The following is a 21,127-nucleotide window of genomic DNA, read 5'->3' as shown; positions in this document are numbered from 1 at the left end:
ACCCCCCGGAGCCGTGATGCCGCAACCCACCCCCCCCGATTGCCGCAACCCACCCCCCCTCCCCCGATGCCGCAACCCCCCCCCCCCCCCCGATGCCCCCCCCCCGATGCCGCAACCCCCCCGGATGCCACAACCCCCCGGATGCTGCAACCCACCCCCCGGATGCCGCAACCCCCCCCCCCCGATTGCCGCAACCCCCCCCCCCCCCCCCGATGCCGCAACCCCCCCCATGCCGCAACCCACCCCCCGACACTGAACGGCGTCATCAATGGTTGACGCCGTTTTAAAGCAACTGTGAGATTTGTGGACACTAAAAAAAAAATGAAATCCCGCCGGCGCCAGCTGTTTTCAGAGGCTGCCGGCGGGATTTGCACAACGCCGGTTTTTGGCCGGTGGGAGATTTAAAAACCCTGCGGGAGCGGAAATAACACCGCTGCCCGCCGATTCTCCGACCCTGCGTGGGGTCGGAGAATCCCGCCCCAGGTGTTGTAAGACTTCCAACGCCGGCATCACCACATCATTACTTAATGGCTGTAATAGCTTTCACGGTAACTTCATTGCAGTGTTAATGTAAGCCTACTTGCGACATTAATAAAGATTATTATTATTACAATGGTGGCATATTCTTTGCACAGGGTCGACATTGCCCCATTTTCTCTTCAATTTGAGCATCTAATCCTGGCCGCTAAAAATAACTGCATGCCAATTCCTTCGTCCTTCACCACAGCAGGATGCTCCTTGTGTGGTTGGTCAAGGACTCTACTACCCAAGCAGTGTAGAATAATAACATTAATTCCCCACAATATAACTCCATTCTGCACTGTCAACTCAAGTCTCCATGAAATGTAGGGCTTGAGGTGTGGATTGTGCTGATGAATGTCTGGCACCGTTGCTTTTTGGACCAAGTCCATTACCTTCCCCATCACTGGATCGGTTCTTGTGCATCTCAGAACTGGAGATGAAGTCACAGGTACCATAATCCATGAGCAAGAAATCAAGGATGTTGACGAAATACCATAATAATTGCCCAATCCTAAAAATGAGCTTTACTGTGCCACGTTTTGAGGATGTGGTGCTTCTAAGATTGCTGACAGCTTTTTCAGCACCTGGCATAAGCCATCTTTGTGTATGACTTGGAAAAAGTCACACTTTCCCTTTTTAACTCTCAGATTTGGCTCTGCAAACGCTTCAAAGTAGCTTCCAAGTTCTTTGTTCACTTGAGCTGACAAGAAGTATGCCGTCGAAATAACATTGCACCCCATTGAACCCCCTCAGAATTTGAACCATGGACCTCTGAAAAAGAGCGGGAGCAGACGTTATACCAAAAGGAAGTCTTCTGTAATGTGGCACAATGGTGGGTAGTGGCTGGCTTTCTGCAGCCACATTCATTTGTAAAAATGCCTGTGAAAGATCAATTTTACAGAAAGTCCAGCCCCTCCAGTAACCCTCATGAACAAAGAACAAAGAGCAATACAGCACAGGAACAGGCCCTTCGACCCTCCAAGCCTGTACCAGTCATGATACCAACCTTGGCCAAAACCCTCAGCACTTCCTTGTGCCATATCCCTCTATACTCATCCTATCCAAGTGTTTGTCAAGATGCCTTTGAACGCCGTTAATGCATCTGCTTCCACAACATCCCCTGGCAACGCATTCCAAGCACTCACCACCCTCTGCGTAAAAAACCTGCCTCACACATGTCCTCTAAACTTTGCCCCACGGACCTTAAACCTATGCCCCCTGGTGACTGACCCCTCCACCCTGGGATAGAGTGCCAACCTTGGTGTCATCCTCGAACTTACTTATCAGACCAACTACATTTTCCTCCAAATCTTTTCTGTACACCACAAACAACAGAGGCCCAAGCACCGATCCCTGTGCAACACTAGTCACAACCTTCCATTCAGAAAAACACCCTTCTACTGTTACCCTCTGCCTTCTGTGACCAAGCCAGTTCTGTATCCATGTTACCACCTCACCTCTGATCCCTTATGACTTCGCCCTTTGTACCAGTCTGCCATGAGGCACCTTGTCAAAGGCTTTACTGAAGTCCATGTAAACAACATCCACTGCCCTCCACTCATCAATCATCTTTGTCTCCTCCTCAAAAAAACTCGATCAAGTTAGTGAGGCACGACCTCCCATTCACAAAACCATGCTGTCTATCGTTTATCAGTCCATTTGTTTCCAAATGAGTATAAATCCTGTCCCTGAGAATTCTCTCCAATAATTTACCCACTGCCGACATGAGACTCACCAGCCTATAGTTTCCAGGATAATCCCTGCAACCTTTCTTAAACAGCGGTACCATATTAGCTATTCTCCAGTCCTCTGGGATCTCACCTGTAGCCAATGAGGATACAAAGATGTCAGTCAAGGGCCCAGCAATTTCCTGCTTTGCTTCCCTCAGTATTCTGGGATAAATCCCATCCATCAGGAGACTTATCTACCTTAATATCTTTTAAAAGACCCAATACCTCCTCCAATTCGAAGTTAACATGATCCAGACTGTACACACACCCTACCCAAGAATCAACTTCCACAAACTCCAATTCTTTAGTGAACACTAATGCAAAGTGTTTGGTATATTTTTGCTAACCTCTATTTGAATTCTTAGTAATTTCAGAATGTGTACTCCCAGATCCCTTTCTTCCTCTGAACCATTTAAGATTCTTAGATTTCAACAATACGTCTCCTCCGTTTTTCTTACCAAAATGTAATGTCTCGCAATGTTAAAACTAACTTACCGTTCATATGTCCAGTCAAGTTATTAATGTTGTCATGTAATTTGTTGCAGACTTCCGCTGAATTTGTCATTTACAATCTGGAAATTGTGTTTTTGATTCCAAAGTCTAAGTCGCTAATAAACAGAGGTCGTAAACAACGGTGGTCCCAGCACTGATCCTTGAGGGGCCCCCATCTCCGACCTTCTGCACTTTGAAGAGCTTCCCCTTTACCACTACTCTTCCTGCCCTTCAGCCACCCCTGTAATCCACTCTGTTAATTGTCCCCTTTCTCCATATGCTCTGAATTTTCTCATTATTAGTCTGTTATCTGATACCTTATTGAAAGCCTTTATATAGATTAGTTTCACATTTCAAAGGCTAATTGTTTTAAAACAGTAATTGCTACAATGAGATAGGATTTAAAAAGCTGTACAATACTCTTAACAATTTCCTTTTTGTTGTTATCAGCCAGAAACTATCACAATCAAGGTTTGATTTCACAACTGGCTTCGTGAAAGGTCTATACACACAGAGTGAGTCGAATCTCCAGTGACTTGGGGAAAGCAGCAAGAGAAGACTATTGAAACGGTTGATGTGAAGGCAGCACGGTGGCGCAGTGGTTAGCACTGCTGTCTCATGGCGCCGAGATCCCAGGTTCAATCCCGGCCCTGGGTCACTGCCCGTGTGGAGTTTGCACATTCTCCCCGTGTCTGCGTGGGTTTCACCCCCACAACCCAAAGATGTGCAGGGTAGGTGGATTGCCCCTTAATTGGAAAAAATTAATTGGGCATTCTAAGTTTTAAAAAAAAGAAACTGTTGATGTGTGCACTTGATCGAAGGTGGCCAAGTGGAAACTTAAAGAACTAGACAAGATAGAAAGTATAAAGTAAACCTGTAGCAATTTCCCAAAGTTAATCTGGATTCTAGAAAATAAAAACTGTGAAACTTGTATTGAACACAAGCAGAGTTTATTTTTAAAACCAAGAGTGTAGTTGACTTCTAGGACATCCAGCAATATATTAGAGAGCGAGACTTCATTATGTATGCCCTATTATGTATTCTCATGTATTTTCTTGAATTCTGTTTAATTCCCTTTTCTTCCCATGTACTGAATGATCTGTTGAGCTGCTTGCAGAAAAATACTTTTCACTGTACCTCGGTACACGTGACAATAAACAAATCCAATCCAATCCATCCAATCATGGATTAGAGTACAAACCTCGGCTGGCATTCCAGAAAGGTACTGCGGAAGTGCTGCCCTGCTAGAAGTACCAACTTTCAATTGAGACATTAAACAGGGGCACCGCTCCCATCCCAGGTGGATGTCAAGGATTCCATTGCCATGGTCCAAAGAAGAAAGAGAGCATTCTCCTTGATGTTCTGGCCAAACATTGTCCCTCGAATCAACATCCCCCGATTATCTGGTCATTATACCATTGCTGTTCGTGCGACCTAGCTGTGCAGAAATAAGATGCTGCTTTTCTTGCATTGCAACAGTAACTGAGCCTCACACGTGCTTGTTTAGTTGTCTAGTGCTTTGTGATGGCCTACAAGATCATTAACAAACCTCTATAAGTCTAAAACTTTCTTTCAAATGTTGGATGTCTGCGAGGGAAAATGAGAGAACGGGTGACCCATATTGTCAGCCTCGTATCTATCTTGGGAACTTGGGCACCGACCTGGAAATCCATCGAGTCTTTCATCACCTTCATACAGCACATGGAATTTGTATGCAGAGATACTTGCTCAAAAAACAAATCTTGGCTCTGGTCAGATGTCCCGAGGAGCAGGATATTTTGAGATAGGGCTCAGTGGGTGGGGGCTGGAGAGGTTTACAAACCTTGATGCTATAGCAGAGTGCATTCTATTTAGGTACACAACTTAATCATTCACACTTAAAATATTACACAGTGCAGGTTTAAAAAACATATAGCTTGGATTAGTATTCCATGATGAATTGCAAACATATTGCAAGAAGCCGCTTGCAAAGGTGCAGTGAGCTATGGGGGAAATTGCACAGCCTGGTCAATAACAAATTATACTTCTTCAGCACTGTTGCAGTAAAGCAGCCCAAGGTGTTTCGTAGGCATGTGATCAGACAAAGATTTACAGAGCCATATGGTTAACATCGGGATAGGCATGGTACATTTTAAGGAGCGGCTTGAATGGGAAGAAACAGAGAGAGCTTACGATGAAGAGAGGTTTAGGCAGGGAAGTCCAGAGCTCAGGCCCCAAGTTGAGTGTTGTGCTGGAACTGTAACCTGCTCCGTGGAACTCCCCAAAAAATTAATGTCAACGCACTGGACCATCTGAATAAGAACTTCTATGCCAAAAACCATGGAGAAATATTCCGGGAAGGGTAAAGTGAGATTTCCTTGGGTTCATTTAGAAAGAGAACTAACTGTGAGGGCACTAAAGACAAAGGAAAGTTAGCTCTCTAGTTATTGAATCATCTCTATAAAAGCTTTGACTTTGGTCGATGCGCCTTTTGTAATGTCATCTTTGTTAAGGCAAAGTGGCAGGGCGAGGAAATGATTCACAACTGGTATATTTGTCAAGTACCTGTGAGATTTTTCTGACCCAGTCAGTCTACATGGAACATTCTGTCAGCAACACTAGAGAAAATCATCTACAGTATTAGAGAATGGCATGCCTCTGTGCAGGGTAACGGTGTTGAAAAAAGAAGTGGTAATTGTGAATGTGTTGCCTGTGAATTTGAAACAGAACACTTTGGTATCACAGACTTCTGTCTTCCATGCCTGAACATCTGGACAGAAGCAGGTATCAGTCCTTTGGATTCATACAGCTGTGCTGTGGAGAAGTAGAACAAGGTCAGGATTCACCCCGAGGCTGGTTCAAAGCTGGTTGGATCATCTGCTCCTATCCCTGCATGGCTTCAGGTGAGATTGTGAAATTGAGACCCCCCCCCCCCCCCCCATCCCCAAATGACAGCTTGCTGACAATGAATAAGGACAGCTAACGCTCCTGCTCTGTAGACTGATGAGAAACAGCTTTTGTACTCAACCCCAAAGACAGCTTTGGCTGGTAATGTGTTGGCTAGTGTAGGCTTGAGAGATGAACAGACACTTCCAACACTGATGAAGGCTCAACTCAATTTTATTAACTATTTCTAACTAACTAACACACGATGACTGTGGGTCTAAATGATGCTAACTTAAACTAGAGACCCAAGCCTTGTCCGAACCAGTTGATTCTCTCAGCACGTGTTGTGAGTCCGTGCTGGGCTGAATAAGTTCCTGTTACACTCAGAGGCAGCACCCAGAATGAGCGGGAACCGTGGTGCCCTCTGCCTTTATAGTGTGTATATTCTAACTGGTGATTGGCTGCGGTGTTTGTACATGTTGATTGGTCCCTGTGTGTGTCCATCAGTGTGTGTCTGCACCATGATATATTGGTGTATATTATGACAGCTGGTTCTAAAATTGGCTTCTGTCCATATAACAAATTATTGAGAGATGTTTTGGGGTGAAACCCCATTTTACATTGACCCTGGCACTTCTTACTACAATGATCATATGGCATCCTTTACATTTAAAAGATATTGACAGCAATGTGTGAATTGTAATAAGCTCACTGAACAGCGTTGGAGTCAAGGAAGCATTTTTTTTTAATCCCAGAAAGGCTAAATAACCTCAAAATAATGATAGTGATTACTTCTTAAATCATGTCAATTAACAGAATGCTTGATTGGCACCCCATCCACAAGCATTCACCCCCTCCACCACCGACGCACAGTGGCAGCTGTGTGTACCATCAACACTGTGTACTGCAGGAGCTCCCCAAGGCTCCTCAGGCAGCATCTTCCAATTCCACGACCACTACCATCTGGAAGGACAAAGGCAGTGGGAAAACCACCGCCTGAAAGGTCCCCAGCAAGCCACACTAATAGAACTAATATTGACATTCCTTCACTTTTGCTGGGTCAAAGTCCTGGAGTTCCCTCCTGAACAGCACCATGAGTGTACCTGCACCACATGGACTGCAGCAGTTCAACTCTCAAGGATAATTAGGGATGGGCAATAAATGCTAGCCTAACCAGCGATGCCCACACCTCAAACATGATTAAAAAGCCATTTGAGGCTTCGTCAAACTCTCAGTGTTCAACGGCCTGTCCGAGAAATACAATCATGTCCAATGAAAATAGAGAGGGAATGGCTCTTATTAGTTCCAACTACACCAGGCACTCTCAATCTTCAAAGCTGTCTTTGGAGCAGTACATAGCAGTTTCTCATAGGGAGAGGAGCAGGTTTGTTTTTAAGTTAAACTACTGAGAAAAGTAACTGGACCATTTTTGCTGAACATGTGAACTGACCACAGCTGGGGGAGCAAGAGCGGCACTTTGACTAGCCTCAATGCCCGTGGTTTCAGGAGTGCTTTTGTGCTAAACCCTTCTGCAAGTGTTTATCTGCAAATATTAGATAAGGAGATGGCCAGTTACAGCTCGTGATTTCCACTGTCTACCCTATAGCCCACTGTGGTTGAATAGCCTACCCAAGATCATTGCCATTAATCACACCCAGCTCATAAATATTGGATAACTGAGTTCAGTCGCAAAATTGGCACAAACCCGTTTCTTCAATTACACAGAACATAGAACATTACAGCGCAATACAGGCCCTTCGGCCCTCGATGTTGCGCCGACATGTAAAACCACTCTAAAGCCCACCTACACTCTTCCCTTATCGTCCATATGTCTATCCAATGACATTTGAATGCCCTTAGTGCTCCTGAAGAGCACTGTGCCCAAACCTCCGCTCTGGTAGTTCAGTATAGTTGTGTAAACGGTTGCACTCACTTCAAGGTACAGATATATTGCAATAATATTACCAATACGTTAATTGTGGCTCTATGCTCACGCTTTCATCACATAGATTCATAGAATTTACAGTGCAGAAGGAGACCATTCGGCCCATCGAGTCTGCACCGGCTCTTGGAAAGAGCACCCTACCCAAGGTCAACACCTCCACCCTATCCCCATCACCCCCACCCAACACTGAGGGCAACTTTGGACACGAAGGGTAATTTATCATGGTCAATCCACCTAACCTGCACATCTTTAGTCTGTGGGAGGAAACCAGAGCACCCGGAGGAAACCCACGCACACACGGGGAGAACGTGCAGACTCCGGACAGTGACCAAGCCGGGAATCGAACCTGGGACCCTGGAGCTGTGAAGCAATTGTGCTAACCTCTATGCTACTGTGCTGCCCTGAGATATTGTCAACATGTCTCACGAAAATGTAAAGTTTAGCTTTTCAGTAGTGTTACGCAGCTAATCGGGAACAATTTGTTGGTCTTGATTAACAGAGCTAGCTCAATAGAAGTAATTAAGATTTTCTTAAAATGTACTTCTCATGCATCAACGGGGCTGAGATGGAGATGGTTAGCAGCTTCAAATTCCTCGGGGTACACATCTCCAAAACTCTGTCCTGGTCCACCCACAGCGACACTACCACCAAGAAAGCACAACAACGCCTATACTTCCTCAGGAAACTAAGGAAAATCGGCATGTCCACATTAACTCTCACCAACTTTTATAGATGCACCATAGAAAGCATCCTATCTGGCTGCATCACAGCCTGGTATGGCAACTGCTAGGTCCAAGACCGCAAGAAACTTCAGAGAGTCGTGAACACAGCCCACTCCATCACACAAACCTGCCTTCCATCCGACTCCATCTACACCTCCCGCTGCCTGGGGAAAGCGGGCAGCATAATCAAAGACCCCTCCCACCCGGCTTGCTCACTCTTCCAACTTCTTCCATCGGGCAGGAGATATAAAAGTCTGAGAACACGCACGAACAGACTCAAAAACAGCTTCTTCCCTGCTGTTACCACACTCCTAAATGGCCATCTTATGGACTGACCTGATTTAAAACTACGCTCCTCCATGCTTCACCTGATGCTGGTGTTTATGTAGTTACATTGTGTACCTTGTGTTTCCCTATTATATATTTCTTTTATTTTATTTTAATTACATGTACTTAATTGGGAATGAGCAGGGGAATAGATAGCTCTCTTAAAATGTGAGCGTGTGCAACAGGCCAATAGCCTCCTCCTATGCAACATTCTACGTTTGTTAGAATGTTTGATGAATTTCAGTTCGAGTGCAGAACCGAACACCTCTGTCCAATACTGGAAACACAATTAGTTTACTGAATGATGGATGGATTTCCCATGATTTAATCTTTGCTGATCAGTATCGGCAGAGGACACTAATGGCACCGGCTCCAAAATGAGTATTGAAGCCAAAGCATCCAGTCAGTGTCGTGCATACCACCACTGTTATGAAGGTTTTGATTTTTAACTGAAGTGCCTGTGTTAAGCTGAACAGAAAAAACACTCAAGTTAGACTGCTTCATTCTGATGGTGGGGTGGCACTGTGGTAAGAGTTTCCCACATGGCTGGTTCTTGAATTTAGCCCGTTAAGCCTTGATTTTAAAATTCTCATTCCTTTTTCTCAAATCCTCCCATGGCCTCGCCGCTCTGTATCTCCCACAATCCTCCGAGATCTCACCTAATTCGAGCCTCTTGAGCATCCCCGATTTGCTTCACCATTAGTGGGCAGGCCTTCAGCTGCCAAGGCCCTAAGCTCTGTAATTCCCACTGTAAAACTCGCCAACTCACTACCTCCCGTTCCTTCGTTAAGATGTTCCTTAAAACCTGCCTTTTTGACAAAGCTTTTAACCATTTTCCCTAATATTGCCTGATGTGGTACGGTATCAAATTTTGCATTATGACACATTCGGGGATGTTTTATTTCGGGGCTGATTTAGCACAAGGCTAAATCGCTGGCTTTAAAAGCAGACCAAGGCAGGCCAGCAGCACGGTTCAATTCCCGTACCAACCTTCCCGAACAGGTGTCGGAATGTGGCGGCTCGGGGCTTTTCACAGTAACTTCATTTGAAGCCTACTTGTGACAATAAGCAAGTTTCATTTTTTTTTAAAGGCTCTCTTACTACAAGTTGTTTTGCATGGCACCATCAGGGGGCAATAGTGAGCAGGGTTCAGGGGCTTCCTATTGGCTGATTCAAGAGTAGCTTTGGAAGGGAGCCTATTGCAGGTCGTTGATCTTCATATTTGGCTAGAACATGGTGATTCATCTAGTGTCAATAATCTTAATTATAAGGAGCCATCAATTTAAAGAGTTTCAACAGGAGCTACTATATTCTTTCCGATAATCCTAATTTCTTCAAGTTCTGCTGCAGCTCCTGGGTGGCAGAGTTGGATGAAAAAGAGTTAGAAGTCACTGGCATGGAGGGGCTGGTTTAGCTCACTCGGCTAAACCGCTGGCTTTTAAAGCAGACCAAGCAGGCCAGCAGCACGGTTCGATTCCCATACCAGCCTCCCCGGACAGGCGACGGAATGTGGCGACTAGGGGCTTATCACAGTAGCTTCATTGAAGCCTGCTCGTGACAATAAGCGATTTTCATTTTTCAGAATGACCCAATCTGGTATGAGACAACAAATGTTCCTAGATTGGGTTGGTGGTTAAAGAGTGACAGAAGGGTTACAAGATGTGACAGAATGTGACAAAGTAAGTGTTACATTCAAAAAACGTGTATGCCATGTGAAATGCAATATACAGTTGGCTGGAAATAAATGATACAGCATCCTGAAGAGTTCTGCACGACACGAAAACCTCGAGGTTTGCTATGATGTTGCTGCTCCACTTCAGTTTCACTCCTGGCACTGTCTTATCTGCTTAGAATTCCATATGCTCATGCCGGCAAATCAGTCTTTTCCTATCTTTCTTGCACATCTTTGCTTGCCATCATTTTATAGGGCCCGAAATATTGAACATTTATCCATTTTGCCCATTGTTCTAAACTGAAAATGTTTATGATTAGCCAAGGTAAAGGAAAGGATTTTGGTGTCCCATCTCCATCCATCTTCTGGCCAATCTTCGAGCTATTTCCAATATTGAAAATGCACTCAGGCCTAGCAAAAATGCACTCGGCTTTGGAGCATGTCTAAATCTATTGCCCTAATAGAAAATATACCAGGGCAGTAAGAGTCACTTTATGAAGGATTTACTGTTCTGATCTTTGAGTTAGCAACTGTAATGCCTTACTGGGAATAACCTTTAAGTAAGTGCTGTTGACGTAAGGCATTTTTCACTGGTGCGTCACCCGCTCAATCTAAAACCCTCTAATTGACAAGAAAAACCTATGGTTAATTTATCTGCTAAAGTAAAGGAGTAAATTACTATGTGCCAACAGGAACGATGAATTCAAAAGGAAATATCATTGCTCGGGAGGATTCTCAACCAGGCCCAGCTCCTACAACAAATTAAAGAATCCACCTTGTATCACATAGAATCCCTACATTGCAGAAGGAGGCCATTTGGCACATCGATTCTGCACTGACCTGACAAAAGAGCACTCTACCGAGACCCATTCCCTGCCCTATCCCCGTAACCCTGCACACTGATCAGGGCCAATCTACCTCCTAACATCTTTGGACTGTGGGAGGAAACCGGAGCAGCCGGTGGAAGCCCACACAGACACAGGGAGAACGTGCAAATGCCACACAGTCAACCCTGAGCGCTGTGAGTCAGCAGTGCTAACCACTGTGCCACCGTGCCGCCCCCCTGTGTCACTTTATCACAGCTGCTACAAATTGCCTTACGGTTGAAAATCTATTAGCTTTGTTCATTTGGAAAGCTTATTCCCAGGGCCCAGGCACAAACCCTGGTGAGAAAATAAGATGGCAGTTGAACAGATTTTCAAAGAATATATTTTGAGCAATTGTATTAGTTTCTGAAACCTTCCATGCTGTTGAATGGTGAGTAGTGTTTGCTTGCTCCGGATTGTAATTGATAGGGTTCATATGTCCTTAAGTGCTTGGCAATTTTAGTTCACATTTCTTGCCACCTTTTGATGAATAAATTCCCCACTTGTTTAATTGGGATTTGTCGTGTTTAGTGAATGTGACAATACACTGACAGAAATTTAAGTGCAATGACTGTAAGAGTCAAAATTTGTCTAAAATGCATGTCAGAACACACATATATGAGGACATATTTCTCAAGATATTGCATATGAACAAGTTAAAGTCGAATTTTCAGTAGAAGCAGATCTTGTAAATAAGACTAATCGTAGGATCGTCAAGACCAAGCAGGCTCATTTGTCGCATTAAAGGTTGGTGAAAATGGTATGTCGCAAAGGTTGGTTGGCATGGGTCGTGAAGGTCGGCCAGTTGGTAAAAGTGGGTCCCTGAAAACATTTTTGAAAAACACTGCCATACACCAAAGTGGCACAGTGGGTATAATGGGTGAAGTGTGACTGGAGCAACTGTGGCACTTATACACAGTATAACTCCATAAAAGACACAAGATAAATTAAACTGCATTTTAACTGTGTTAAGAAGACAAGCAATGTTATGACAGCACAAAGATAAAAGCAAAATACTGCAATGCTGGGAATATTCAGTATGCCATTATATCAGTTATAATATGGGATACATCCATAATTCAGATTCGGATTCAAGTCAAACACATAATAAAATGTCTCGACTTTGGAAGATTATTTATTGCTGCATTTAAGTGGAATTTCATTGAAATCTTTTGAGATGGAGTTTATTACCAAATTATGAGCAGTTTTATCCTGCAGGATAACTAATCACAGTGAACCAAATCAATGCTATTCAAACTTCATGTCACAAAGAATGCACAAAGCCAACAGAAAGAGACGTTGCCCCTATTCAGCTGGCTGTACAGCGCAAGTCTGTGACTTGGAAGGACAAGGTGTTCTTCCAGTACACCTCAGAAAAGTCCCCGGGGCACTGCAACCCTAAAGAGAAAGTAGAATTTCAAAAATGACAAACCAACCTTCAACAAAGTCAGCAGCTGCGTGCATGCGCTGATTTGTCATTGCTTCATCTTCAGCGGTATTCAGAAATTCAAGTGCAACGTCAATAGCTTCCACCAGCTCATCCCGCTTGTCCTTTCGCACTGGTTTCTCCTCAGGGTGCCGCGTCAGGCCCATTTCCAGTTGGTACACCTTCTGCAGGGTGAAGCTCTCGAAGGGTATCACCGAATATTCCGTTGGCAATTTGATGGCAGATTGGACCTCAGCTTTTTCGATCTGAGAGTGCAGAAATTCGAGCAGACCTGCCTGAGTTTTCTCCGGACTGCTCCGGTCAATATTAGCTCCCAGTGAATCACCATAACGATGCTGTGCCACTTTAAGCTGCTCGCTCCTCTCTTGCAGTTCCTCCTTCAGTTGTGCAATTTGTCTCTTTAAACTGGTGATGTAATTACGGTGTTGTTCCTCACGCTCCTCAAGCAACACCTGAAAATTATCCTTCCCAGTTGGCCCACCGGCCCTGGGCAGTACGGGCTGGCCATCTTCCACCTTCGGAGTGCACGCCAACATGTACAACAATGAAACTATGCAGCACAGGAGAACCAATATTGTCGCAAGCCTCCAAATCCAGGCTGGCATGCCCCTTCGCATCATCCTTAGCCACATCTGGCCTTTCTCGAGCGCCAATCCAGTTAATCAGTCCAGAATGATTTGACAGCAACAACATCAGTCGCTGAACCAAGTGGTTCAGTCCCTGTAATTCTTCTCATTTCAGGCTAGGGTTGTCTTCTGATGGACTCTGGAAGGATAAACACAAAAAGCTAATCAGCATTTATTGCACAACTCAGAAATTTCCTTCATCAAAGTACAATTTTTTTTCAAATGCAGTACATTGTTTATAGAGCATACATCCACTGATTTGATTCCAGAACTTTAATGAGTACTAATAGGGTTCATAATGCACCAGCAAAATTGACTTCAACATCTTCAGATACTTACATAACGATATCTATAACTTCACCAACCCATTCCTCCACAGCTCAGTTCCGGATTTTCCCATCAGAGGAAATGGTCTCTCTGTATCTTTTTTTTAAATTCGTTCATGTGATGTGGGCATCGCTGGCTGGGCCAGCATTTTTTGCCCATCCATGAGGGCACTTAAGAATCAACCACATTGCTGCGGGTCTGGAGTCACATGTAGGCCAGATCAGGTAAGGACAGCAGATTTCCTTCTCTAAAGGACATGAGTGAACCAGATGGCTTTTTACGACAAACGACAATGGATTCATGGTCGTCATTAGGCTTTAATTCCAGATTTTCATTGAATTCAAATTTCACCATCTGCCGTGGCGGGTATCAAACCCGGGTCTCCAGTGCATGCCTCTGGATCTCTGGATTACTAGTCCAGTGATAATACCACTACACCACTGCCCCTATCATTTTAAACACCTCAACTAGACAACTTCTCAACTTCTAAGAACATGAGAATACAAACTAAGTTTATGCAACAAGTCCTCATAATTTAACCGTTTAAGCCTCGATGTCCTCTTTATGAATCTGTGCTGTGTGTCACAAGGAGCTCATTTTTATAAATGTACAGTAGCTAGTCGCTTTAAAAGAGTAACCAAAATAAAGCTTCCTAGGTGTACATCAGGCCTGATGAGACAAGGTTAAAGCTGTGTATAAAAATTGTACAAATAATTGCTGAGTGTTTTTATTATGTCTTCCTTTCCAGGTCCTATCTTTCTGTGGTTAGCACTGTTGCTTCACAGCACCAGGGACCTGGGTTCGATTCCCGGCTTGGGTCACTGTCTGTGCGGAGTCTGCATGTTCTCCCCGTGTCGGCGTGGGTTTCTTCCGGGTGCTCTGGTTTCCTCCCAAAGATGTGCAGGTTAGGTGGATTGGCCATGCTAAATTGCTCTTAAGTGTCCAAAAAGGTTTGGTAAGATTACTGGGTGACAGGAATACCTTAAGTAGGGTGCTCTTTCCAAGGAGCAATGCAGACTCAATGGGCCTAATGGCCTCCTTCTGCACTGCAAATCCTGTAAATTCTATGATTTGAACTTCCTAATGTGTTTCTTTGGGTAACGGACGTGGCTACAGCCATGGAGGAAGTTGACCCAATTTGAAATATCTTTAGTGTGGGTGATATTGTCCTCAGATTCAGATTGTAGTAGCCCTCAAACAAGTTGAGCATTGTGGTCTGCAGCATCTTAGAAGCTATCAAAAGAAATTAGTGTAATTTATTTGCAAACTTTTGCCACAATTTTCTCTTCAGCCAGTCAGCCACTCATTCAACACCTCAATAACACCAAGAGGACAAATCCTGCTTCACACCAGCTGCAGTATATTTGCACCACAAAAGTTTTAGAAGTTCTAAAAAGAGTGAACGGTCTTGGGAATTATTTTCAAACTTCACCTCCCATCTTTATAATATCACCAGGGTTTGACTGTCTCAGTGATTGTGACTACATTAAATGACCCAACATTTTTGCCATAGTCGGTCAATTTGCAATTGAGGCTGGTTTAGCTCACCAGGCTAAATTGCTGGCAATTTAAAGCAGGCCAGCAGCACGGTTCGATTCCCGTACCAGCCTCCCCGGACAGGCGCCGGAATGTGGCGACTAAGGGCTTTTTCACAGTAACTTCATTGAAGCCTACTCGTGACAATAAGCGATTTTCATTTCATTTTCATTTCATTGTACCTGGTGCAGCTGAAACATTGGTTGCAATTAGGAGCTTTCATTTTAGCAAGCTCTGTTAAATGCTTCGGTCAACTTGAGCAACTCAAGGGCAGCGAAAGAATACGTTAAAACTCAAGAAAAAGGTTTAAAATATATAAACTAAAAATCCTCAGCAAAAAGCAAATGATCAAAACATAATGACCACTATTTACCAAAACAAACCAACATATATATGAAGGATTACAGTCCCACAATTGAAAACTTTAATTCCACAGAACAATTGGCAACAGCAAATGGCTATTTTCTCATCTACTTACACAAATGGATACCATTAGTGTAAGTGGACATTCGTACACGTTGATGTTCTGTAATTGTTTCAGTTCATCATCGTCCTTCAGGAATTATTTGCAACACAATATAAACAAGCGATTATTCATCATATGCACAATACATGATATTTGCCATAACATACCAGCAGCTCTCGCATGGAGTTTCTCATGTGTCAAAGGACAGATGTGTCACCTGAAGTGTGGCATTACAGGAAGTATGCCATTTATGGGAAGTGTGACATGTACAGGAAATATGACACTTGCAGATTAAATCGAAAAACTTGGATGCAATTAATTTGTTTCTTTTTGCACTGGGAATACTGAACTTCCACTAAATTCTAATAAACAACAGAAATAACACTGCAAAGTAGACTTTATAATAATAATCTTTATTAGTGTCACGGGTAGGCTTATATTAACACTGCAATGAAGTTACTGTGAAAATGCCCTAGTCGCCACACTCCCAACGCCTGTTCAGGTTCACTCAGGGAGAATTCGGAATGTCCAATTCCCTTAACAAGCATGGGCGGGATTCTCCGACCCCCCCCCGGGGCCGGCGTCAATCCCGCTCCCCGCCGTGTCCCGAATTCTCCGCCCACCCGAGATTCAGCGGGGGCGGGAATCGCAACGCGCCAGTCGGTGGACCCTCCGCGCCGGTCGGCGGGCCCCCCACGGCGATTCTCCGGCCCGCGATGGGCCGAAGTCCCGCTGCTGACAGGCCTCTCCCGCCGGCTGGAATCAAAACACCTACCTGACCGGTGAAATTGGCGGCGTGGGCGGGCTCCGGGGTCCTCGGGGGAACGCGGGGTGATCTGACACCGGGAGGTGCCCCCACGGTGGCCTGGCCCGTGATCGGGGCCCACCGATCGGCGTGCGGGCATGTGCCGTGGGGGCGCTCTTTTTCTTCCGCCTCCGCCATTGCCTTCACCATGGCGGAGGCGGAAGAGACCCCCTCCCCTGCGCATGCGCTGGTATGACGTCAGCAGCCGCTGAAGCTCCGGCGCATGCGCGGACTTACGAATGTACAAATTCCACATGGACAGTGACCCGGGGCCAGGATCTAACCTGGGTCCTCAGCCCCATGAGGCAGCAGTGCTAACCACTGTGCCACCATGCCACTTCTTGCATCTGTCCTGACGAGTGCAGGATGAAAAGCTTCAACATTATGGTTCTCTTCACAGAAGATTAATCGCCTTAGCGTTTCTTCGCCACCATATACTATCTTCTTAAACCGTCCTCCCGTGTTCTCTCTGCCCTCATCTCCAATAACATGTGCGGGAAGCTGATGATCTCTATGCCGTAAAGGTTGGCAGCATCTCTTCAGCTGGCTCTGTCTGTTCCCTCCCTTCCCCTGGCCCACCAGGCCAAACTTCACCTGTTTCCCATAGCCTTAGCCCTGAGTTTACATCTTTCTCTAGATTCTAACTCCTCTCCCATCATGCCCATTCTGAGCTCCTCCTGTCCCCATAATGCACTTCCTGCCTGCTCCATTCTAAACCACCAAATGGTTGGTCAGCCTATTTTCCTTCCTGGCTCCCATGCTAGCTGAGTTGTTATTAGTGCCCTTTCTTTTGGCTCCCTTTGCCATTATCACCTCTCTCTTAAAAATATGCACCCGCAATCTCCCTATCCTTACATCCTATGTGACGTGTCTATGGTAAACTATCCCTTCTTATTCTTCTTAACCTATCTGCAGTCTTTTACCATACCAACTTCCTCCAACACTGCTCCACCATCAATCAACTGGATGAAACTGCTCCTGACCAGTTCCATTCTTACCTATCCAATTGTAGTCAGAGAATAACCTGCAATGGCTTCTCGTCCCACTGTCACACTCTTACCATTAAGACCATAAGAAATAGGAACAGAAGTAGGCCATTCAGCCCTTCGAGCCTGCTCCACCATTTAATAAGATTATGGCTGATCTGACACAGTCACTGAGTCCACTTCCCTGCCTTCTCTTCGTCACCCTTAATACCCCTACTGATTAAAAACCTATCAATGTCAGCCTTTAAAATGTTCATGGACTCGACCTCCACAGCTTCCTGGGGTAAAGAATTCCAAGAATCACCACTCTTTGGGAGAAGAAATTCTTCCTCAAATCCGTCTTAAATGTGCATCCCCTTATTCTGAGACCATGCCCCCTTGTCCTGCACTCTTCCCATGAGTGGAAACATCCTCCCAACATTTACCTTGTCTAACCCCCCGAGGAATTTTACACGTTTCAATCAAATCACCTCTCATTCTTCTGAACTCCAAGGAATACAGACCCAACCTGTTTAATCTTTGCTCATAAGGCAGTCCCTCCGTACCCGGGATCATCCTATTAAACCTCCTCTGTACTGCTGCCAGTGATAATACTGCCGCCAGTGATAATATATCTTCCAGAAATCAGGGGACCAAAACTGTACACAGTATTCAAAATGTGGCTTCATTCTGGGATCTTTCCAAGATCCATGCTTGGATCGCTGCTATTTCTCACCTGCAAGCTGCCCAGGCTAATGCTCTAAGGACAAGGGTGGTAATCTCCAGTCTGCCAGTCGAGTGTTTCGCTGCCGCGCGCCGTTCACTAGCAGCGCGATTCTATCTTCCCGCCGATTGTCAATTGAACTTCCCATTGTAACCACCCCACAATACCACAAAACCTGGAGGCGGGGCCAAGCTGTTGGCGGGAAAATGGAATTGCAACGACTGGAGAAATCCAGCCAAAGTTAGACTCTTAATGATGACCATGAAACCATTGCCGATGGCCATAAAACCCATCTGGTTCACTAATGCCCTTCAGGGAAGAAAATCTGCCGTCCTTATCCAGTTCATGAACATAAAAATGAAGAGTATAAGAACTAGGAGCAGAAGTAGGCCATCTGCCCCCTCGAGCCTGCTCCGCCATTCAATTAGATAATGGCTGATCTTTTGTGGACTCAGCTCCATTTTAGTTTGCCATACATGTGACTCCAGGCCCACAGCAATGTGGTTGACTCTTGCTCAGAATATAAAAACAGACAGTAAAAGTTTTTACAAATATATAAAACAAAAAAGAGTGGCTACGGTAAATATTGGTCCTTTAGAGGATGAGAAGGGATGTTTAATAATGGGAGATAAGGAAATGGCTGAGGAACTGAACTCGTTTTTGGGTCGGTCTTCACAGTGGAAGACACAAATGACATGCCAGTGACTGATGGAAATGAGGCGATGACAGGTGAGGACCTTGAGAGGATTGTTATCACTAAGGAGGTAGTGATGGGCAAGCTAATGGGGCTAAAGGTAGAAAAGTCTCCTGGCCCTGATGGAATGCATCCCAGAGTGCTAAAAGAGATGGCTAGGGAAATTGCAAATGCACTAGTGATAATTTACCAAAATTCACTAGACTCTGGGGTGGTCCCAGTGGATTGGAAATGAGCAAACGTGACACCGCTGTTTAAAAAAGGAGGTAGGCAGAAAGTGGGTAATTATAGGCCAGTTAGCTTAACTTCGGAAGTAGGGAAGATGCTGGAATCTATCATCAAGGAAGAAATAGCGAGGCATCTGGATGGAAATTGTCCCATTGGGCAGACAAAGCATGGTTCATAAAGGGCAGGTCGTGCCTAACTAATTTAGTGGAATTTTTTGAGAGCATTACCAGTGTGGTAGATAACAGGGAGCCAATGGAGGTGGTATATCTGGATTTCCAGAAAGTTTTTGACAAGGTGCCACACAAAAGGTTGCTGCATAAGATAAAGATGCATGGCATTAAGGGTAAAGTAGTAGCATGGATAGAGGATTGGTTAATTAATAGAAAGCAAAGAGTGGGGATTAATGGGTGCTTCTCTGGTTGGCAATCAGTAGCTAGTGGTGTCCCTCAGGGATCAGTGTTGGGCCCACAATTGTTCACAATTTACATAGATGATTTGGAGTTGGGGACCAAGTGCAATATGTCCAAGTTTGCAGATGACACTAAGATGAGTGGTAAAGCAAAAAGTGCAGAGGCTACTGGAAGTCTGCAGAGGGATTTGGATAGGTTAAGTGAATGGGCTAGTGTCTGGCAGATGGAATACAATGTTGACAAATGTGAGGTTATCCATTTTGGTAGGAATAATAGCAAAAGGGATTATTATTTAAATGATAAAACATTAAAACATGTCGCTGTGCAGAGAGACCTGGGTGTGTTAGTGCATGAGTCGCAAAAAATTGGTTTACAGGTGCAACAGGTGATTAAGAAGGCAAATGGAGTTTTGTCCTTCATTGCTAGAGGGATGAAGTTTAAGACTAGGGAGGTAATGCTGCAATTGTAAAAGGTGTTAGTGAGGCCACACCTGGAGTATTATGTTCAGTTTTGGTTTCCTTACTTGAGAAAGGACGTACTGGCACTGGAGGGTGTGCAGAGGAGATTCACTAGGTTAATCCCAGAGCTGAAGGGGTTGGATTAAGAGGGGAGGTTGTGTAGACTGGGACTGTACTCGGAATTTAGAAGGTGGCGGGGGGATCTTATAGTAACATATAAAATTATGAAGGGAATAGGTAGGATAGATGCGGGCAGTTTGTTTCCACTGGCAGGAGAAAGCAGAACTAGAGGGCATAGCCTCAAAATAAGGGGAAGTAGATTTAGGACTGAGTTTAGGAGGAACTTCTTCGCCCAAAGGGTTGTGAATCTATGGAATTCCTTGCCCTGTGAAGCAGTTGAGGTTCCTTTACTAAATGTTTTTAAGGTAAAGATAGATAGTTTTTTGAAGAATAAAGGGATTAAGTGTTATGGTGTTCAGGAGCTGAGTCCAAAAAAGATCAGCCATGATCTCATTGAATGTCGGAGCAGGCTCGAGGGGCTAGATGGCCTACTCCTGCTCCTAGTTCTTATGTTCTTAACAGCCTGATGAAATGGCCTAGCAAGCCACTCAGTTCAAGGGCAATTATGGATGGGCAACAAATGCTGGCCCAGCTAACAACACCCACATCCCATAAAGAATAAAGAGAAAAAAGCATTGTGGCATTTTGAGCAGTCCCAATTTCAAAAGATTTGTGATTGGCTGCAGTAATTTCAATTGCCTAGGTTCTGGAATTCCATTACTAAACCTCTCCGCCTAAATGCCCCTTTATCTCCGTCTCCTCCTTTAAGATGCTCATTAACCTTTACCTCTCCAACCAAGATTTTGGTCATCTTTTGTGTTAGCATCTTTGTCGGATTTTTATTGAAAATTCTCTTATTGAGTGCCGTGCGTTGCTTTACTACTTTAAAGGTGCTATATAAATGCACGTTGTTATTGTTCTTGGTGGTGGTGGTATGTATTTTAATTCAAATGGATCCTGGTACCTCATGTGTAACCTTTCTCCTTTTGAACACAGATCTCATGCCCCATTATAACTCCAATATCAATATCCAGCATGGTAGCACAAGTGGATAGCACTGTGGCTTCACAGCGCCAAGGTCCCAGGTTCGATTCCCCACTGGGTCACTGGCTGTGCGGAGTCTGCACGTTCTCCACATGTCTGCGTTGGTTTCCTCCAGGTGCTCTGATTTTCTCCCATAGTCCAAAGATGTGCTGTTTAGGTGGATTGGCCATGCTAAATTGCCCTTAGTGTCCAAAAA

General features: G+C 44.7%; 1 protein-coding gene across 2 annotated transcripts in view; it reads right to left on the bottom strand.

Annotated features, from left to right (window-relative positions):
* LOC119963477 (chondroitin sulfate N-acetylgalactosaminyltransferase 1-like) overlaps positions 1-21,127 on the bottom strand; it is a 232,650-nt gene that overhangs the window by 101,656 nt on the left and 109,867 nt on the right. For both annotated transcript variants that reach the window (XM_038792649.1, XM_038792648.1), the window contains exon 2: positions 12,578-13,353. In XM_038792649.1, coding sequence (XP_038648577.1) covers positions 12,578-13,220 — 643 coding nt within the window. In that variant the 5' untranslated portion in view covers positions 13,221-13,353. The remainder of the gene's footprint in view (positions 1-12,577; positions 13,354-21,127) is intronic.

The sequence above is a fragment of the Scyliorhinus canicula genome, chromosome 3 (assembly GCF_902713615.1).
Source record: "Scyliorhinus canicula chromosome 3, sScyCan1.1, whole genome shotgun sequence".
In the NCBI taxonomy this organism is placed as follows: domain Eukaryota; kingdom Metazoa; phylum Chordata; class Chondrichthyes; order Carcharhiniformes; family Scyliorhinidae; genus Scyliorhinus; species Scyliorhinus canicula.
Note: the sequence above shows the minus strand (reverse complement) of the source record. Positions and strands in the feature narration are given on the sequence as shown.